The sequence below is a fragment of the Doryrhamphus excisus genome, linkage group LG13, assembly GCF_037039965.1.
Source record: "Doryrhamphus excisus strain RoL-2023G ecotype Guam linkage group LG13, RoL_Dexc_Guam_v1.1, whole genome shotgun sequence".
In the NCBI taxonomy this organism is placed as follows: Eukaryota; Metazoa; Chordata; class Actinopteri; order Syngnathiformes; family Syngnathidae; genus Doryrhamphus; species Doryrhamphus excisus.
Window position 1 is genome coordinate 17,637,482 of NC_136369.1, and position 22,184 is coordinate 17,659,665.

The following is a 22,184-nucleotide window of genomic DNA, read 5'->3' on the forward strand; positions in this document are numbered from 1 at the left end:
ACACATTTCACCATTCAAGTTGGTACATTCCCTTATAGCAGGGGTCTCAAACATGCGGCTACTAGTTTGAGGCCCCCGCCTTGACATGAAAGTTTAATGTTAGTGCGGCCCGCGCAAGTTTGATATGGATGCTGTATGGTATCATGTACCCAGAAAAAATTATTACGTTTGATTAATGTTCATGTTAAAGGTTAAATAACTGTGAATAGTTATCCTCCCTATCCGTGTGGAAGTGGTAAGTTTTTGGCTATTTAAGTTTAAAGGAAATAACTTGAAGGCTACCGTTTAGGTCGCTAGCTCTCTAGTTTGCGAGTTAGCATGTGTCTCAAGACCCTGCAGTTGCGCAATATGTTGTAAATAAAAAGAGTGTAAATGTGACTATAGTCGTGTTTTGTCATGTCTACAGGGCTCTAATAATGCTTTGTTCATTTTAATCTGAAAAAAATAATTTGTCTACCCACAAATATGCTGTTTTATTATTATTATATTTATTTATTACTGATTGATTGATTTTCTTTATTCTTGATTTTTTATTTATTTTTCACCTTATTTTGTGCAGAAAAATTAAGATATTTGAGAACAGTGGAATGTTTTATCAGAGCTTTTCTTGAGGAACCAAAGCACTGAAAAAGTTTGTACATTTTTCTGTTTTTAATAAATGCGTTTTTTTTTGGGGGGGGGGGCTATCTCCAATGGCCCCCCAAGTAAATTGAGTTTGAGACCCCTGCCTTATAGACTCAATATCAGGGGTGTCCAATGTGTGGCCCGTGGCACATTCTAAGAAAAATTATTTAGGAAGAAACCAAAAAAATTGAAAATTAGCAGTAATTTTACAAAAATAAAGTAAAAATATTTAAGAGAAAAAAGTAGAAAATCTAACAAGAAAAGGTCTGAATTTTATTAGAATAACATAATATAATGAGGAAAATCTAATTTTGGGAGCATAGAGTTGAAACATTAAAGAAAACAGACATTAAAAAAAAAAAGTAATGTTATTGAAACAAAACAAAAAAACAACTGATTAAAAAAAATAATTAAAAAAGGGTGTTAAAAAAATAGGCTGCACAAAAAAGTCAAGTTAAGAATAAAATCAATATGTAGGCTATTTGGAATTTTTTTTTAAACAATGTGTAATTTTATCATAATGAGGAAGAAAAACATCTTAGCTTTTGTGGCATCCTTTCATTTTTGGGTTTAGCCACCTCATATCTTTTGCATGTTTTTTCCATTTATGTCAACATTGTTTCACTTTGTTACATCTTTATACATGCAACAATGTGAATCAAAGTATTTTTTGTGTTTTCTTTTTAAAAGCATAATTATCCCATTCATGCTCTTGCATTGGTTTTCACAAGCGTACCTAATCAAGTGTATCTTTTGGGAAAAAAAAAATGCCATTCTTCAAAAACTGTTTTGTCTCCCAGATTGAACTGTACCCAACCTAATTCTCCCGAAATTCCTTAAGATAAAAACCATATGAAAAACTGTCAATACAATTTTTTCCACTTGTTTACTATTTTTAAAAACATTGCTGTAAAACAAAATCATCCTTACCAGATGTTCACAGGTCTCAAAGCGAGACGTTAAAAAATAAGGTGAGATTGCTGATTAATTGTGCATGCAACGAGTCCACTCGTTTGCTGTGAAACAAGTGTCAGGAAGCTAAGCTACGTCCACCTTTTTTTGGCATTGAAACAGGAATCCTATACAGTATTTCCGCGAAACAGCTGCAATGTAGCCAATTCCGATGATAAAAATCCCTTTGAGGAAAACCAGTTGCGTGTCTAATAGCGGTAGCGTGGAGGCCTTTCTGGGGTCAAACCTAGCAGATTATCTCGATAGCTTCATGATCCAAATCAGACCCTTTTAGAAGTGTGTGTGTGTTTGTGTATTGTGTTTACCTGTAGCAGTTGTTGTCAAATTTGTTGTAGCTAGCAAACGCGATGAGCACTCCAAATCCTGCACCTAGTGAGTAAAATATCTGGGTGGCTGCATCGATCCACACCTGTTGGACAAAAATAATACAAGTTTTTAAGACCAAAATATTTGGATTAACTTGAACAACAAGTGAGATTTGAGTGTAACGATAACCATAGAACAGGACACGGAGCTCACTTTGTATTGAATTGTGGACTCCTCTTCGCATGATAACCCGCAAAGAAAGCTTTCTAGATCTTCCAATAGCTGCACCTATTCCAGTTGTATTTCCAACATGTCTGTTTTAATTTATTCCATCAATGGCCCGCTTTCGGGCACACCCGCTTTAGAGCCATTCCAGACTTCATTCGGGGCTCACTTCCCAATACACAAACCTAATAATCTGAAATTTTGGTACCATTTAACACAAGAATACAACATTCTACCATCTTTTATAGGTCAGAAAAGTGAAATAAGCATAATTTTAGTCCTTGTCCTGGCTGCTCAGGACAACATGGCCGACGTAACAAAAATCATGAAATAAAATGTACACTGAAAAGTGAGCTGTGTTAAGTATGTGAAGAGACTTCATAATATTGCAGGTTTTTTCTTTCCGGCAGCTGTCAAGACTCAAAAACTGCTCAAAAAAATCCTGTACAATAATCGTGCAATAAACCATGCAATAAACAAGTGCAATAAACGTGAAATACTGTAAACCTGGTAACCTTACATGTTCATTTGTATGTAATTATAGGCCTTTTGAATTGTTTTCTGCATGCAAAACTATTTTTAAAAATGTGTTTAGCATTACTGGAACGTATTAACTGGATTTACATGATTTCTTAGCGAAAAATTTGATTTGGTTAACATCTGTTTGGGTTCGAGTCGGACCTTCTGGAAGTATTTAATGTTGCTAATGTAGGTGGTGATGGGCTTGATTTCCAACAAATGACTTTGATTAACTCGGCTCTCAAGACCACAAAAATGGTTCCATAAAAAGTTTAACACTGGTCTACAAGCAATACTCCCGGAACAAAAGTAGTGACATTTTTTTTTAAAGAAAAAGTAAGTCAAAAGTGAAGATTGGCTAGAATTTCCAAGATGCGGTTTTGGGTAAAAATTGGAAATTTATGCAAAATAAGGCAAAAACGGTAGTTTATCAGAATGTACAATGTGTCTACAAGCAACCATGTTTTGGTCGAGTGGTTAGTGCGCAGACCTCACAGCTAGGAAACCAGGGTTCAATTCCACCCTCGGCCATCTCTGTGTGGAGTTTGCATGTTCTCCCCACGTTTTCTCCGTTTTTTTGTTCAAATTCTGAATTGTACGACATCTGTGGTGCTCAATATTAGCGGTTACGCAGTACTTTCTATTTAATACAGAGCAGCGATTCAATTTGAATTAAATTTGGAGTAATTTCCATTCATTTATATTTAAACAGCATAGTGTGTACTATTTTATCAAAATTGGTCGACGGGACCTCACAGCTAGGAGACCCGAGTTCAATTCCACCCTCGGCCATCTCTGTGTGGAGTTTGCATGTTCTCCCCGTGCATGCGTGGGTTTTCTCCGGGTACTCCGGTTTCCTCCCACATTCCAAAAACATGCTAGGTTAATTGGTGACTCTAAATTGTCCATCGGTATGAATGTGAGTGTGAATGGTTGTTTGCCTAATGTTTTGTTTTATTGGCAGAAATCTCTCTCTTGGAATTTGACGAAATGTATGCATTTATAGAAATTTCACGAACGGCAGCAGAAATGACGTTTACATCAGAGTCTCTTCGAAAAACTACAAGGCAGATCATTATAAGCAGCTGGTGGCAAATCTCCAGATCTTGGCTGCAATATGTCACTCGAGATTTCTTGCCGTTGAACTGTGGGGAAAGGCACCGCTGCTTTATTATTCATTCAATCCTCAGTCACACACTGCTAGCCATCTGTAGCTGCCGTGGGGTCGTCTGACAGAAACCTGGCTGCCAATTCCTGCCTACCATCTTGCCCAGGGGCACAACACAACAACAGTGACTGGGTGGAAGTGAGAATTGAACCTGGACGATCTGCTCTACCTCGAAACTTCTCCCCAAAAGCAGTACTTAAACCTCAATAGTTTTTCCTCATAATAATATAAGTTCTGTATGCTCTAGTTGTGTCCGTTTCTGACCTCCAGATTGTTTAGCCTCTTGAAGTCGATGTGGAGGTAGGCCCGGATGCCGTCCATAGACCCTGGAAGGGTGATCCCTCGGATCAGCAGCACAAACAGGACCACGTAGGGCATGGTAGCCGTGATGTAGACCACCTGTGGGGAAAAATGGACTCAGTTTAAAAAGAACTCAAGTGCAGGATTAGAAACCATTCATTCATTCATCATTCATTCATTTTCGAGGGTCGTGGGGGTGCTGGAGCCTATCCCAGCTGTTATCGGGCAAGAAGCGGGGTACACCCCGGACTGGTCGCCAGCCAATCACAGGGCACATATAGACAAACAACCATTCACACTCACATTCATACTTATGGACAATTTGGAGTCGCTAATTAACCTAGCATGTTTTTGGAATGTGGGAGGAAACCGGAGTACCCGGAGAAAACCCACACATGCACGGGGAGAACATACAAACTCCACACAGAAATGGCCGAGGGTGGAATCGAACTAGGGTCACCTAGTCTCTGAAATAATTTTCATTATAAGAAAAACATGATTTTTATTTGGTATTTTCATTCATTTCAATCGCTTATCCTCACGAGGGTCGCAGGGGGTGTCTAGACCATGGACTGGTTGCCAGCCAATCACAGGGCACATATAGACAAACAACCATTCACACTCACATTCATACCTATGGACAATTTGGAGTCGCTAATTAACCTAGCATGTTTTTGGAATGTGGGAGGAAACCGGAGTACCCGGAGAAAACCCACACATGCACGGGGAGAACATGCAAACTCCACACAGAGATGGCCGAGGGTGGAATTGAACTCGGGTCTCCTAGCTGTGAGCCCTGCGTGCTAGCCACTAGCACTGATTTTGCAATTCATTCATTCATCTTTACTTCTCTTTAGAGCTCAAATATGATCCCATAGGAGTAAAAACAGGTGTGGAACTACACTTCCCCTTATACACAGACAATGTCCTGCCTCTGTTACAGCTCTGATACCAGCTTCAGGAAGTTACCTTCCCCGAGGATTTGACGCCTTTCCACAAGCTGAAGTAGAGAATGAAGAGCACCACCACCAGGCACAACGTCAGTTCCCAGCGAGGGAGGCCGAGGTCCTCGATTCCTCTGCTTTCATGGAGGTGCAGGACACCCCGTCTGTATGCAGACACACAAAGGTACATTTCACACATTAAAAAAACATTACACTTTCAAGATAAAAGTGGCGGCAATGCCAGGAGTGAGACACAGTCAAGAAGCGATCAACCGATTAAAAATTCCAAGATCTTAGCAGATCTAGCGGTCTTGGGAAGGTGAACTCGGTTCAGTCTTTATGTGAGGAGCTGATGCAATAACCTTCGACTCCTACACAACTTCTTATTATGCTTACATGACGAACCTTGCCTGTGCAGTTCATAAGGGTGTTACAATGGGGAGCGTTTGACCCTGGAACATAATTATTTACATGATTGGAATCGGAATGCAAAAATTGCCAAGAATTACGATGTTAAGATCCTCTTCTCTATTAGCATCCTGCCCCAACGGGATGAGCTTCACATGAGGAAGGGTCATCACTATTATGAAGTACATGAATGATTTTGAGCTCAGTAAAGAGCCAGGATGTCTTGTAGAATTTTTTTTTTAACAACGTGGAAGAAATCCAGACAGGATCTTCCTCAGGAGGGTACTTTAAACACAACAAAAATGTCTAAAAGACATACAGGCTTAATACTTCAATCTGTTTTCTCCATAAACTACTTTTCTTTGACTACTACAACGTTTCCAGCAGGAATTACAACACAGAGGAGGCGATGAAATTCACTTGGACAGAGACCGCTGATATCGGGACTTTCACTTAATCAAGGGTGTCTTGGCTGGAATTTAATCTCAGGGTTTTTATTTGACGGCAATGTGCAATATATATCTTTTTCTTCAAGAGTTTACTGTCAGATCAAGGTAAAATACGTCATGTGCTGAAAAGTATTGGTTCCAGCTGTGCAAGATCTCTGTTGTTCTTTGCCCAACCAGTTCCTCTAATGCAACCGGACTGGAGTGTTATTGGACTTTTAGACCTTCGATCTCTGAAACACAGCTACTTCAAGCGTCATTATTCAAAAGTAGTATTTTTCTTGCTCTCGCAGAGAACTTTCGACCAGTGTTTTTGCAGTATGTCCTTAAAAACAACTGAGTTCTCTTTCTCACACCAAGTACCCTTCACTACATCCATAAACCTCCTCTTTGTCTTCCTCTACGCCTCCTACCTGGCATCCTTCAACCAATATATTCTCTCCTCTGGACATGTCTGAACCATCTCAGTCTGGCCTCTCTGACTTCATCTCCAAGGCCTCTAACATGTAAATGTCCCTCTGATGTACTTGTTCCTGATCCTATCCATCCTGGTCACTCCCAATTCCTCATTTCTGCTACCTCCACTTCTGCTTCCCGTCGTTTCTTCAGTGGCAATGTCTCAAGACCAAACAACATGGCTGTAACTGTAACTCACGAGGGTCGCAAGGATGCTGGAGCCTATCCCAGCTGTCTTCGGTCGAGAGGCGGGGTACACCTTAGACTGGTTGCCAGCCACAGACAATTTGGAGTCGCCAATTAACCTAGCATGTTTTTGGAATGTGGGAGGAAACGTTCCTGATCCTATCCATCGTGGTCACTCCCAATAAGAACCTCAGCATCCTCAGTTCTGCTACCTCCAGTTCTGCTTCCTGTCTTTTCCTCAATGGCAATGTCTCAAGACCAAAGAACATGGCTGTAACTGTAACTCACGAGGGTCGCAGGGGTGCTGGAGCCTATCCCAGCTGTCTTCGGTCGAGAGGCGGGGTACACCTTGGACTGGTTGACAATTGCCAATTAGATGTGGTTTAACTGTAACTGTAACTCACAAGGGTCGCGGGGGTGCTGGAGCCTATCCCAGCTGTCTTCGGTCGAGAGGCGGGGTACACCTTAGACTGGTTGCCAGCCACAGACAATTTGGAGTCGCCAATTAACCTAGCATGTTTTTGGAATGTGGGAGGAAACGTTCCTGATCCTATCCATCGTGGTCACTCCCAATAAGAACCTCAGCATCCTCAGTTCTGCTACCTCCAGTTCTGCTTCCTGTCTTTTCCTCAATGGCAATGTCTCAAGACCAAAGAACATGGCTGTAACTGTAACTCACGAGGGTCGCAGGGGTGCTGGAGCCTATCCCAGCTGTCTTCGGTCGAGAGGCGGGGTACACCTTGGACTGGTTGACAATTGCCAATTAGATGTGGTTTAACTGTAACTGTAACTCACAAGGGTCGCGGGGGTGCTGGAGCCTATCCCAGCTGTCTTCGGTCGAGAGGCGGGGTACACCTTAGACTGGTTGCCAGCCACAGACAATTTGGAGTCGCCAATTAACCTAGCATGTTTTTGGAATGTGAGAGGAAACGTTCCTGATCCTATCCATCGTGGTCACTCCCAATAAGAACCTCAGCATCCTCAGTTCTGCTACCTCCAGTTCTGCTTCCTGTCTTTTCCTCAATGGCAATGTCTCAAGACCAAACAACATGGCTGGTCTCACCACAGTTTTGTTTACCTTTCCTTTCATTAATTCATTCATTTTCTACCGCTTATCCTCACGAGGGTTGCAGGGGTGCTGGAGCCTATCCCAGCTGTCTTCGGTCGAGAGGCGGGGTACACCTTGGACTGGTTGCCAGCCACAGATAATTTGGAGTCGCCAATTAACCTAGCATATTTTTGGAATGTGGGAGGAAACGTTCCTGATCCTATCCATCCTGGTCACTCCCAATAAGAACCTCAGCATCCTCATTTCTGCTACCTCCAGTTCTGCTTTCTGTCTTTTCCTCAATGGCAATGTCTCAAGACCAAACAACATGGCTGGTCTCACCACAGTTTTGTATACCTTTCCTTTCATTAATTAATTCATTTTCTACCGCTTATCCTCCCAAGGGTCGCGAGGGGTACTGGAGCCTATCCCAGCTGTTACTGGGCAAGAGGCCGGGTACACCCCTGGACTGGTGGCCAGCCAATTACAGGGCACATATAGGCAAACAACCATTCACACTCACATTCATACCTATGGACAATTTGGAGTTGCCAATTAGATGTGGTTTAACTGTAACTGTCGCGGGGGTGCTGGAGCCTATCCCAGCTGTCTTCGGTCGAGAGGCGGGGTACACCTTGGACTGGTTGCCAGCCACAGACAATTTGGAGTCGCCAATTAACATAGCATGTTTTTGGAACGTGGGAGGAAACGTTCCTGATCCTATCCATCCTGGTCACTCCCAATAAGAACCTCAGCATCTTCTATCACACGTCATGTCTGACATTTTTCTCCATTCCGTTCCATCCTGCCTGCACACGCTTCTTCACTTATTTTTCACAGTCTCCGTTGTTCTGAATTGTTGACCCTTAAAATTCTCCACTTTCTGTATCTCTTCCCCCTGGAACCTCACTCTTCCACTTGGGTCCCTCTCATTCACATACATACGAGTAGGTTCTTAAAAACAGAACACTTCTGTCATATAACGGATCACAGACTAACAATGTTTGCCGTAGATCCTTAAGAAAAAGATCTTTGACTAGTGACAGAACGATCCCGTCACATCAAAGATCCTTGACTACTTTTTTTGCAGTAGCTCCTTAAAAAACAGCAGTTTTTAAAACAGCAATGCTATAATTAACATAATGGATAATAATAAAGGCAAAATCACATAAGTTTGACATTTCATTCCCAATACTGGCCGTGTATTTACATACCGAGATTTTTCAGCATCACACTAGCCAGTGTCCACACGAAGTAGTACAAACTTAGCGCTGGCTGTTAAATCTTTTTATAGGATATTCTCCAGACCTTGGAAAAAGGATTACCACAAATCACGAATAGTGAAATAGTACATTTACTGTATAGTTATCCAGACAAACACTCGTGATACTCAACAAAAGACGCCTCCTGCTGAAGCCAGGACTGTTTGAAAGAAGTTCCGTTGAACGGGACCTCTGTTCCCTCGGTCAGACTATCCTCGAGCAACATTCAATTAAGTCGCCAGCATGTGACGTGACACTGCTGATAAATGCTGCAAACACGGTTACTGAATTTCAATACTTTAAAGGCACCTTATGTTACATTTTTCCAACTTTGCGGACTTGTGTATATTTTTAAACGTTGCGGTGGTGTGTTATGGTTTTATTTCTATGCAACTCTTAAATCTTGTGAATATTTGGGTAGTGGAACCTCAAAAGATTTCTACGAGAAATTGTGTATAGTGTAAAACTATGACAGGAACAACATAAAATTAAAATCACTAAATGAATACAGAGCCACCATCCACCAAGTACAAGCCTGGAGTTAGTTTTTTAGCAAGGTGCACTCGCAAAGGTCATCAAATCTTAGGTGAAAGAAAAACTTACTGGTCTATCCAAAGTACCGGTAAGATGGTGTGTTCAAGGACAGAGCATTATTGCAGTAAACGTGCAAACGTGCTTTCTACCTGTATATTTTGTGTACACATTTATTGAATTGGCTTCTTTATTTTAAAATGTAAGATTAATGTCTACATCGACAAAAGTAACCATTGAATCGTATTGAATCGTTCATATTGTTTTTGAATCATATATATTAACCCGTACTCAAAGAGATTTACATCTCTATTTATTATAGGTAAAAACTTATTTCGATCCGCGATTAATTGCAAATAATTAGGAGATAACAGTGAACAAAATGCTATTTTAAAAACCAAACTACTTTTCCCTCTTTATTTTTTTACTTTCTTTCATATTTCACCAGTTACAATGTCTTAAGAAATACCTGAGGATAATCTGGGGTGCTTTTTCTTTCAATAGAACAATCGGGGTTCAGGTTGTGCAGGGGCGTCAAACGGCAACTGGCTAAGTACATATGTCGCATCCCTCATAACTGAAGGATGTCCGTCTCGGTGGTACAGGACAGGATGACAGTTCACAACAGCCGCATGACAAAGGACTTCTTCCAGGGGAATAACGTCACTCTTTCGGACCATCCTGTGTGTTCCCATGTTTTAAATCCAATTGAGAAAACTCCGGAATGGTTGGGAAGTTTATAAAAAGGACATCAGTCCAAGACAGTGGAGGCCCTCCATGGTGTTATCTTGACCACCTGAAGCAACATTCCCACTGGCCTCCTGGAAAAACTGACATCAAGCATTCCAAAAAGGAATTCTTGAGGTGATGAACAAGAATACCGAACTACTGATTACGGAGTCCTTTTTTGAACATTTTGGTTCTATTTGGGTCTTGGGGGTGGGGCGGTCTCTGGGAGGTAGATAGGACATGGAATAGTAAATGTACAGTCGGGTGCTCTGACCTGGATACGGGATCCTCGTCGGGCTGACAGCGTGCCGCCAGTAAGGGCTCTGTCTACAATAGGGGTCTCAAACATGCCAAATGTGGCCCGCAGGACACTAGTTTGAGGCCCCCGCCTTGATATGAAAGTTTAATGTTAGTTTGATATGGATGCTGTATGGTATCATGTACCCAGAAAAAAAAATATTACGTTTGAATAATGTTCATGTTAAAGGTTAAATAACTGTTAATAGTTATCCTCCCTATCCGTGTGGAAGTGGTAATTTTTTGGCTATTTAAGGTTAAAGGAAATAACTTGAAGGCTACCGTTTAGGTCGCTAGCTCTCTAGTTTGCGAGTTAGCATGTGTCTCAAGACCCTGCAGTTGCGCAATATGTTGTAAATAAAAAGAGTATAAATGTGACTATAGTCGTGTTTTGTCATGTCTACAGGGCTCTAATAATGCTTTGTTCATTTTAATCTGAAAAAAATAATTTGTCTACAAAACAACTATATGTGGTTTCTTAATTTTTATTATTTGCCGTTTTATTATCATTATAATATTTATTTATTTATTACTGATTGATTGATTTTCTTTATTCTTGATTTGTTTATTTTTCATCTTATTTTGTGTAGAAAAATAAAAAGTAAGATATTTGAGAACAGTGGAATGTTTTATCAGAGCTTTTATTGTAGAAAATCGGAACCAAGCCAAGTTTATTCATTTTTCTGTTTTTAATAAATGTGTTTTTTTTGGGGGGGAAACCTCCCAGTCTCACCCAGACCCTAGCTCCAGTGGCCCTCCAAGTAAATTGAGTTTGAGACCCCTGGTCTATAACATCAATCCAAGTCCCCGCTGCCTCATTATTCGTGTAAACGCATGTGCTTTAATCATCGCGTGGTTCTAACGCTCAATGACGCCATTCACTCCACTGTGTGCCGCCTTGTTTTTTTTTACACAGCCACAAAAAAAGTGTTTGAAAACAAAATAAAAATTGAGAAAAAACTAAAATAAAAACACAAGTGATGTATTCTACTGTATTGTGTTGTTTATACTTTGATCAAGCCAAGATGAAGGAAGCTTCTCAAATGTTGGATTTAAGTAACAGTAACAGTTTTTCAAGGTTACTTATAAATGATCTTATGCTTCTGTCTGAGCTAATGTTTACTTGAAAGGACTTCAGGTCAACTGTGGGTTTTATACCTTATATAAGACACACATAGACACAAACATGGAAGTGAACAACATGGAACGGACATTGAGATGGTGGCATCTAATAAGTACCTGGGTGTTAAATCGGAACTATAAACTGGAAGTATAAGCTATGACTTTGGTATGGCTTCTGGACGTAGTGGAAGAAGTGGGCAAGATCATCATCACAGCTTCATTAGTGACAGGTTGATAAATCCAAAGTGTGTGAAGGAGAGTTTATGGCAAGTCTTTCCTTCCTGCAGATGTCGGACTCTAACAAACTGCTCCAAAAATCCCAATTAATCATGCAAGGATTAGTGTATGTAACGTATTTGATTTGTATTACCTTAATATTACCTTAACTTTTGTCTGCTTTTGAACTTCCGTTGCTATAAACCTGCTGAAATTTCCCCTTGTGGGACTAATAAAGGCATATATTATCTCTGATTCTCACCTGGTGGCTCGGGACCCAAATGCGGGTCGGAAATTCAAGGGTGTAACAGTATACCGTAATCACGGTTCGGTTCTTTTTCAGGTCACAATTCAGTTCATTTTGGGTATGGTAAAGGAACAAAATACAAAACCTAAAACTGCTTATAGGATCTCGACTGAACAATATCCACTTTATCCCTTTATGGTAATGGTAATGGTAATGGTAATGGTTTTATTTCATTACAATTGAATGCATCACATAATCAGTTCACAGTTCCACATGTCCAAAAGGAGTAGGAAGAAGCAAAGCTTATTAAATCCTACCCCTCCATCTGGTACTTTTACAATCAGTAACTGTTACATTTGTTCACTTCCTGCTTTCCATAATACAGTTTAAGGGTTTTTTTTTTTGGTTTTTTTTAAAGATTGTTTTAAAGCTCTGGCACTTGAGTACTTGGTACCTGTATGGGAAATGTATATTCCAATGTAACCTGATTAGAAAACCATGTACCATGACATCCCTAGTATTCTATTGGTTGGTTTTGGCACTCGCTCTGTTTCAGCTGTTCTCCATTTGATACCACATTCAACCAACCCCCCCCCTCCTGCCCCCAATTGGATGATTTATTAAGTTAAAATCTCACCAGCTTGTTGTGCATGCTCTGCAGCCTCCCGTCAACAAAGCCATCAGAGAAGAAATGTTATTCATTTAGCCAAAAGTCTGCAGACATGAATCACACATGAGATGTTTTTTTTACTGCTAAAATGCGACATCACGGTGGTTGAGATTTTAGGCGTAACTTGGCAAAGGCTTTTCTGAGCTCATATGGTTTGGTTTGGAAGGCTTCTGCTTCACTATTGGTTCCAATTAGAAAGTAGCGAAGTGAAAAATAAAGTTTGGAAAAAGCTGATTGGAACTGTTTTGTGTTTGGGGGGGAAACAGGTGCTGGTTCTTCAGTTCCGATACAACTGCTACCATAGGAACATTCACCATATATCATATATTGCCATAGCATTAGCCATGTATACATGGACCCAAATATTCCAATTGCATTCGGTTTATTTGCTCAAACTGAAAGAATCTAACATTTGCAGACACCTCATTCCGAAAGAAAAGTGCCAATCCGAATGAATATATAATCAGATTCCCAGAGGTGGAATATTCCTTTCCCCAATCCGATTGAGGATTGAATGAATACTAAAGCAGCGGTGCTTTTCCCCACAGTTCAACGGCAAGAAATCTTGAGTGACATATTGCAGCCAAGGTCTGGAGATTTGCCACCAGCTGCTTATAATGATCTACCTTGAAACTCTGATGTAAACGTCAATTTCTGCTGCCGTTCATGGAATTTCTCTAAATGCAAATTCTCATTCAGTTTTTGTCGCTTATCCTCATGAGGGTCACGGGGGTGCTGGAGCCTATCCCAGCTGTCTTCAGGCGAGAAGCGGCGTACACCCTGGACTGGTCGCCAGCCAATCACAGGGCACATATAGACAAACAACCATTCACACTCACATTCATACCTATGGACAATTTGGAGTTGCCAATTAGATGTGGTTTAACTGTAACTGTAACTCACGAGGGTCGCGGGGGTGCTGGAGCCTATCCCAGCTGTCTTCCGTCGAGAGGCGGGGTACACCTTGGACTGGTTGCCAGCCACAGACAATGTGGAGTCGCCAATTAACCTAGCATGTTTTTGGAATGTGGGAGGAAACGTTCCTGATCCTATCCATCCTGGTCACTCCCAATAAGAACCTCAGCATATTCTATCACACGTCATGCCTGACATTTTTCTCCATTCCGTTCCATCCTGCCTGTACACGCTTCTTCACCTACTTGAGTCGCTAATTAACCTAGCATGTTTTTGGAATGTGGGAGGAAACCGGAGTACCCGGAGAAAACCCACGCATGAACTCAGGTCTCCTAGCTGTGAGGTCTGCGCGCTAACCACTCAACCGCCGTGCAGCCAGCAGTGGAAATGTCCCCGGCTATTCTGAACATGTGTCGCGAAAGGACAAGAATCTGAGTGTCAAGTGTAAATTACGCCCCGAGGACAAACGACTCTCCGCGGCTGCCAACACTCCGCCCAATCTCCCAAACACCGACAACACCAACATGTGTAGCTAACAGCTGGTCCCCGCTCCCTGAGGTGCATTTCCTGGAAATCCAAAAGGAACGTACCAAGTAGCGTAGCTAATTACTTTTTACAAATAACTTTTTTTTTTTTGTAATTACACCAACACTTCTTGTACTAAGAAACCATGAAAGATCAAGTTGTAGTCGTCCTTGAAGGACTAGAGACTTGCAGAGTGAATGTATTGTCCAACATACTTCCTCCAGGCTGCAGTGGAGCCATCAGAGCAGGACCCCACACACTTTGAACTAAAAAAAGACTTGACTTTTTTTTTATGCACTTCAAAGACTAAGTGAACTTTCCATGTACATTTTTAGCAGAGTGAATATTTACAACGGGGGTTCAACCTATGTGGTAATAAATAATATTCTGACTTACTCATAATACTCTGCCGCCGGCGTGATCTTGTACTTAGCGTACGAGGTTCCGTTGCCCAGGACCGATCCGTTGATGACCTTGGGGTCGGTGCAGTTGGGGCTGTTCCAGCTGTTGTCGCACTTGAGCCACGGAAGTTCTCCGGTCATGGAGGAGAACAGGTAGTAGAGCGACCAGGCGATGATGACGTTGTAGTAGAAGCCCACGTACAAAGCGATGACGATCACCGTGTAGCCCACACCTGAGGAACAAGGCTAAAAGTTAGCATTTGACACAAAATTAGCGTAAATGTTGTTATTGACCAATAGTTGGCGTTTAAATGATATGAGAAAAATGAAATGTTAATGTTGTAATTTCATGTCAATAAAGATAATATTAGAAATCGGGTCTGCTGTATTTTGAAAATAGAATAAAATCGCCATGAGATCGGACCAATCCGTTTATGCCGTAGAACGTTCAAAGTGCGATAATATGCCTCACCCGCAAGAAAAGGAAAATGCACCACGTGGTGTACCGCGGTACATTTAGTTCCGTCGGACATTTGATATTCGGCTCTGTCACTCCAGCGGTAGTTCCCCCTCACTGTGCCCAGACTGCTATACTTGAATAAAGTTTTATTCAACCTGAATAAAATTGCAACGTTATAAAAAAAAACTGACAAAAAGTCAAAATTTGCTGAGAATTATGTCAGCTTTTTAATTTAACGAGAATAAAGTTGTCATATTACAAAGAAAGCTATAATGCTGTGAAAATATCATAATATTCTCACAGTTTTACAGAAAGAATGTCATAATTTTAAAAGAACAATAACATCGATATAAGAAAATGAAGTAATAATGCAAAATAGTTGCCGTTTTACGAGGATACAATTATAATGTTAGTTAGTTAGAAAAGACTGAATTATTATAAATTAAAAATAATACAAATTTTATATTGCAGTGAATGTTCCTAATGTAACATCATGCATAACAATATATTGTAATTTTGGGACTTTTTTTTACAATATCATGTCTCATATTCGTCGCCGAATGAACATTACGAGCATCATATCAGAAACTTTAAGAAAAATTTTCATAGTACTTAAAATTTAGACGTGTGTTTAATTTGTCATATTATACTGAAAAGCATCATGTCATTGCTTCGTCAAACATTTTCAGCCAAAATAATAATATCTGAGCAAAGCATTTCATTGGAGGACAACCGGGATACAAAATGAATGGATGACACCGCAATGCTGCCTCTGTCCATCAGAGGGTGCCAGAGGAGCCCAGAGGGAGGCTGATGTCATTTCAGCGCCACGGCAATCACCAATAAATGCTGTTATATTGACTGGCACGGTATTTAAACGATTAATAAAGTAGATGTCACAAGATACAATTTTTGCAATATATTAGCTGCACCACTTTAAGTCGTAGAGCTCAAAGAAAAAAATAGCGTCTTAAACATTGGGAATTATGACACATATACACCATGTGTAAAAATGGACAAAATCTAATTTGGGTAGTAACTAAAGTCTATGGCAGGGGTCTCAAACACGCGGCCCGCGGGCCAAATGTGGCCCGCAGGACACTAGTTTGAGGCCCCCGCCTTGATAGGAAAGTTTAATGTTAGTTTGATATGGATGCTGTATGGTATCATGTACCCAGAAAAAATTATTACGTTTGATTAATGTTCATGTTAAAGGTTAAATAACTGTTAATAGTTATCCTCCTTATCCGTGTGGAAGTGGTAAGTTTTTGGCTATTTAAGTTTAAAGGAAATAACTTGAAGGCTACCGTTTAGGTCGCTAGCTCTCTAGTTTGCGAGTTAGCATGTGTCTCAAGACCCTGCAGTTGCGCAATATGTTGTAAATAAAAAGAGTATAAATGTGACTATAGTCGTGTTTTGTCATGTCTACAGGGCTCTAAAATGCTTTGTTTATTTTAATCTGAAAAAAATAATTTGTCTACCCACCAACTATATGTGGTTTCTTAATTTTTTATTATTTGGTGTTTTATTATTATTATTATATTTATTTATTACTGATTGATTGATTTTCTTTATTCTTGATTTTTTTTTCATCTTATTTTGTGCAGAAAAATAAAAATTAAGATATTTGAGAACAGTGGAATGTTTTATCAGAGCTTTTCTTGTAGAAAATCGGAACCAAAGCCAAGTTTATTCATTTTTCTGTTTTTAATAAATGCGTTTTTTGGGTTTTTTTTGGAAAACCTGATGCGGCCCAGCCTCGCCCAGACCCTAGCTCCAGTGGCCCCCAGGTAAATTGACTTTGAGACCCCTCGTCTATGGCTTCTTGAGCATCCCCCCCCCATCTTGTATTACGCGCATGCTTGATGGTATTAAAGCCCGCCCCCTCTCACGTTCGCCGTGACGTCTTGTCGGTTGACATGAAGGGAAACGGTTGTTACGGTTACTACAATAACAGGAACTGAAAATAAGCAGGAGTCGGACCTTTCCGTGGCCTGGCGCTAAGCTAAAAACACACGGCTGGAAAAGACAAACAAAACTGCAAAGTGAATGGGAGTCTTGGCTCTAGCATAAACACATGACTCATAGCTCTCAATGTGACATTTAGACACAAAGTTATGAAAATATGTATGATTTACACAATGAACTCTGTAGGCAAACACGGCATGTGTTTTGCAAGAGATTGTAAAAAAGGCAAAGACGGACCACACAAGAATGTGAACGTCAACGTCAACTTGTGTTTTTTTCTCAATGACTGAATTTACAGTATGACTTCAAATTGATAATATTTACTACATAGTTTTTTTCTTCTCTTCTAAATAATCAACCTTGAGGGATTTTCTTGTCTGATTGATTATATTCTCCACCTATTAATTAATTTATTGATTGACATTATCAACAATGTTTCTTTTCCCCAACTTGCAGTTTCTTAGGTGGCTAAACGTCCAAACGTTCCAATTCGCAATCAGATGAAACACACACACTGCAGTGGTAATGTCGTTGGTGACCAAAATGCGGCACGGGGGCCACTAGTGGTACGCAGCTTGATTTTAACTGGCCCCCAAGTGATTCTTATGACGGCGGATAAGGGCCACATTGACAAGAAAAACAACTGTCCTAATAAAACGATAATTGTTGTACTAATTATTATTACAAATATAATACATATCATGGACATTATGGCATATTTCCGATTTTGAATCAGTTTTGTGTAGCATTGCTGCTTAAGTCATTGTCCGATGCCACTGTACGAAATAGTGCAATACTGTCGTATTACGAAAGTACCCCCCCTACCACAGACCCCAACATGGTACGGCCTTGTTATCTTCCACAAGCCAAAAAGTAGCCTGGCTTGTGTGCAAATGGGAAAATAAACACAATTATGGGGCTCTGTTATTTTGACAGTTCTGTTAAAGGAATGTATGTGTTCTTGAAAGTTTTGTCACAAAAAAAAAGCATTTAGCGCAAAAAAAATGGATGTCGTGTATGCATGTATGGTCCTGATATTCTCCATAAAGCAGGAAGCAGTTGGCAAGCTATCAAAAAGGCACGCTGCAATGTTTTCACTTTTTCTATTTTCTCTTACTGTTTGAATAACAATGGAAATCTTCCCCTACCCCGCAGTACAAAAATGGTACGGCCTCATTGTCAGATTCATCATCCATGAACAAGGAACCCTGATATTTTAGTTATCTTTTAGAGTCGATTCCATGAGGTTTGTACATACAATTTGAACGAACAAACAAAAAGTTCAAATATAAAACCGAATAATTACTAGTTAAAGTCTTTTTGTGTGAGTTCACCTTTAAAAACGGGGCAGATCTTCCACAGGGTGGCCGCCCCCTCTCTGTTGTACTGGCCCAGAGCCAGCTCCATGTAGAACAATGGCATTCCCGCGATGACCAAGAAAAGAATGTAAGGGATCAAAAAGGCTCCTGGAAAAAAGAGAAATAATTGCATTAAAATAAAAGACAATCATTGTCAGCATAAAACACCCTGTGGAGGTGTGACATAATGAGGGAAACCACACAAGCACAATAGAATTAAGACAATAACGGAACAAGAACATTTGTGACAATTAAAAGCTACAGGTTGATGTTAAAATGAGCCCAAGGGGTTTTGGTATGTGTGGATGTTGAAGGTCCATCTTGACATTCTAGGAACCATGGAACCAGACAGGAAAGACCTGGCGGCTATTTTCATGCGGCACCACAAGGAAATAAGCGTTGGGAATTGGATTGTCTTTCATATTTCATGGCACTTTATGTACAGTAATGAATAGGCTTTGCCACGGGTAAATATGATAAACAAGTTCCCATATGAATGATGGGAATTTAATGGTTGATCTGACAGTCTTGTTGATAGTCCACTTCTACAGACAGGATCTGTTTGTCCACCACTTCGTCCATATTTGTCGATATCTGTATCGGTTCATCCATGAATCAATATATTAATCTAATCTTCCATTAGTCCATCCTTCTATGTATCTGTCTGATGTTCTATTAGTGTCCATGCATCCGTCAGTCCATCTCGACGGTCTATTCGTTCATACTTCCATCTATGTCCATCCATTAATCTGTACATCCATCCATCTATCTGTCCATACATCCGTCCGTCCAGAAACATGCATCCCTTCTTCGATCCGTCGTATAATGTTTACATAATCAATGAATCGGTATCTGTTCGCTTGTCAAACCATGTTTTCGTCTATCGGTCTGTCAATCCATCTATTTATGTCCGTCCATTTATTCGTCCATCCCTCCTTTGATGTTTGTCTATCCGTTCATAATCTACTAATCCTTCCTTTCGAAGGTGTGACTTGCAATTCTTCACCAAAACGAGTCTCTTTGAGTAGCGATTTAGATTCCGATGTACAGTAGTAATAATAAAACGGTGACAGCAACATCCAGATCGGTATTGGGAGTTGGAAGTAATCCATATGGAACATCTCCAACTTTTATTGTGCGTTTTGTTTCAAAACCGCCTCATATTTATATCATATTCCATTTCAGCCCATCGTCTATCGATCTGTTTCCGTTAGTCTGTCGGTCCATCCTTCCATCGATCTGTGTTTCAATCCATCCATCTATGTCCATCTATCTTTATGTCAGTCTGTACATCTTTCTATCCAATCATTGCCATTCATTCGTCTGTCCATGCATCCTTCCATCTGTAAGATACTGTTTTTTTGTTGGTCTGACATCCATGTTTGTCATTCTAGAAGTCTATCCATCCATTCTTCTACATACGTCTGTCCGTTCAATAATCTCGTCAGTTTGTCCATCCATCTATACAATCATGCAGCTATTCGTTTGTGTCCGTTCATCCATCCATCAATCTTTGTGTCCATTCATTCGTCCATCCCTCCTTTGATGTTTGTCTATCCATTCATAATCTACTAATCCTTACCCTTCCGAAGGAGTGACTTGCAATTCTTCACCAAAACGAGTCTCTTTGACTAGCGTTTTAGCTTCCGATGTACAGTAGTAGTAGTAATAACACGGTGACAGCAACATCCAGATCGGTATTGGGAGTTGGAAGTAATCGATATGGAACATCGTCTATCATCTATGGATCTATTTCCATCCATTCGTCTGTCGGTCCATCCTTCCATCGATCTGTGTGTCAATCCATCCATCTACATATGTCAGTCTGTCCATCTTTCTATCCATCCATTGCCATTCATTCGTCTGTCCATCCATCCTTCTATTTGTGAGCTACCGTTTTTTGTCATGTCTGTCATTCTACATGTCTATCCATCCATTCTTCTATGTACGTCCGTCCGTTCAATAATCTCGTCAGTTTGTCCATCTGTGTTAAATATCCAAGCAAAATATGCAGTAATTCCATATTTGATCAAAGTTACTTAAGATTTGTCAGATCAAAATGTCTAATTCGGACCAATCAATCATGACATCCTAATAACTAAATTGAACCGGGTCCAAAGCTACTTAGCTGACAGGAAGCAATACGGAAAGATAGGAGAATACACATCTGCAAGTTCATATATGTATACACATCTATACAATCATCTAGCTATTCATTTGTGTCCATTCATCCATCCATCAATCTTTGTGTCTTTTTGTCCATCAGTCCATCCTTGTGTCTTATCTATCCATCTCTGTCAGTCCATCAAACTCATCTATCTATCCTACATTTTCTCCACAAAAAACTAATTGAGCCAAGTTGTTTTTCCTCTCCTTTTTAAGAAACTACATTTGGAATGCCACTTCAACATTCATTTTATAGCCAATTGTTTTTACTAGAAAGGGAGGTTTTTGTAAGAAAACAGAGGCGCTGTAAACCCGTCACACTCTCCTGCTAAGAAAGCAAAGTAAGCACAGAGAGAGAAAAAAAATAACTCCTTTTCGTGCCCAGAAGCCAAGAAAAACACAAGGAGGCACATGTCACTGTTAATGTAAAGATATATAAAGACATAAAGGCAGCTTAATAAGACTGATAGTGCGGGGTCAATGACAATTTGAGCTTTTAAAGTTTATTTTTTAACATTTGTAAAATTGATTTAATGCTTTTTTATCTGGAACAAGCAAATTGGTGTGGCGTCTGCCATTGTGCGGACTCTGCATTGGAACATTTTGGTGAAGAAGGAACAGAAAAGCAAAGGTTTCAATGTATCCATCGATCCGTGTACCGACCCTCATCGATGGGCATGAGCTTTGGGTAGTGGAGGGCTGGACTATCCCTGAGAGATAAGGTTTGAAACTCGGAATAGAACTGCTGTTCCTCCACATTGAGAGGAGCCAGATGGGGTGGCTTGGGCATCTGGTCAGGATGCATCCCCAACACCTCCCTGGGGACGTCCGACCGGTTAAAGAAGACCCAGGACATGTCAGACCGTCTTTCAACTGGCCTGGGTATGCCTCGATTTGCCAGGATAAGCTGGATCAAGTAGCCGGGGGACGGAAGTCTGGGCTTCCCGGCTTAAGCTGCTGCCTCCCGCAACCCGACTTCGGATAAGTTGAAGAAAGATGGATGGATGATCATAATTTAACACACATGGAACCTGTACCCAGGCACACCCATCCCTCCATACACAACATGCACTATGTGTGGGGGCCCACAATTGATTGGCTCAAGGGGGCGCATTGTCTGGAAATGCGCAAAGGAGGCATAGAGCACCAAGTCATACCCAGCCAAGAGAGACAAAAAGAAACATGTTATCTGACACCACCTTGTTGTCACAATGATTGACAGCGGGTCAATCGCAGGTTTGATCCCATATCATCGGGGCCCTAATTTGGCCAGGGCCCTGCAACATCCTGTTTACTGCTGTTATTTGTCAACTTCAGACTTCAACTTTAAGAAAAATCACATATTTTTGGTTGTGCCACTTATTATATTTCCCAGCCTTAAAGAGGAACTGCACTTTTTTCCCCCAATCATTCAAAATCTTTATGTGAAACATATTTATTCCACTTGAATACCTATTTTGATGCTAAAGCCCTCACTAAAAAAAAAAAAAAAAACACCACAGCATGTATATCAAACCAGGATATTTTTTTTATAGTCGATATAAATGTATCACAATGACTTGCATTGTTAGATAGCTCATATTAACTAATTTTCTAATGTTATAATGCACAGAAAAGGGATAGAAATATGTATTTGTGAATTGTTAACAATGGGCAAAATATTTTTTAAAAAGTGTAGTTCCCAGGTTTATAATTATTAGAATTTATAAAATGTA

At 40.4% G+C, this 22,184-nt stretch overlaps 1 protein-coding gene across 1 annotated transcript in view; it reads right to left on the reverse strand.

Annotated features, from left to right (window-relative positions):
* Positions 1-22,184, reverse strand: part of slc6a2 (solute carrier family 6 member 2) — a 36,601-nt gene that overhangs the window by 13,145 nt on the left and 1,272 nt on the right. The window contains exons 3-7 of the mRNA XM_058089462.2: positions 18,280-18,411; positions 14,513-14,750; positions 5,084-5,222; positions 4,079-4,213; positions 1,902-2,005 (exon numbers count right to left, since the gene is read on the reverse strand). Coding sequence (XP_057945445.2) covers positions 1,902-2,005; positions 4,079-4,213; positions 5,084-5,222; positions 14,513-14,750; positions 18,280-18,411 — 748 coding nt within the window. The remainder of the gene's footprint in view (positions 1-1,901; positions 2,006-4,078; positions 4,214-5,083; positions 5,223-14,512; positions 14,751-18,279; positions 18,412-22,184) is intronic.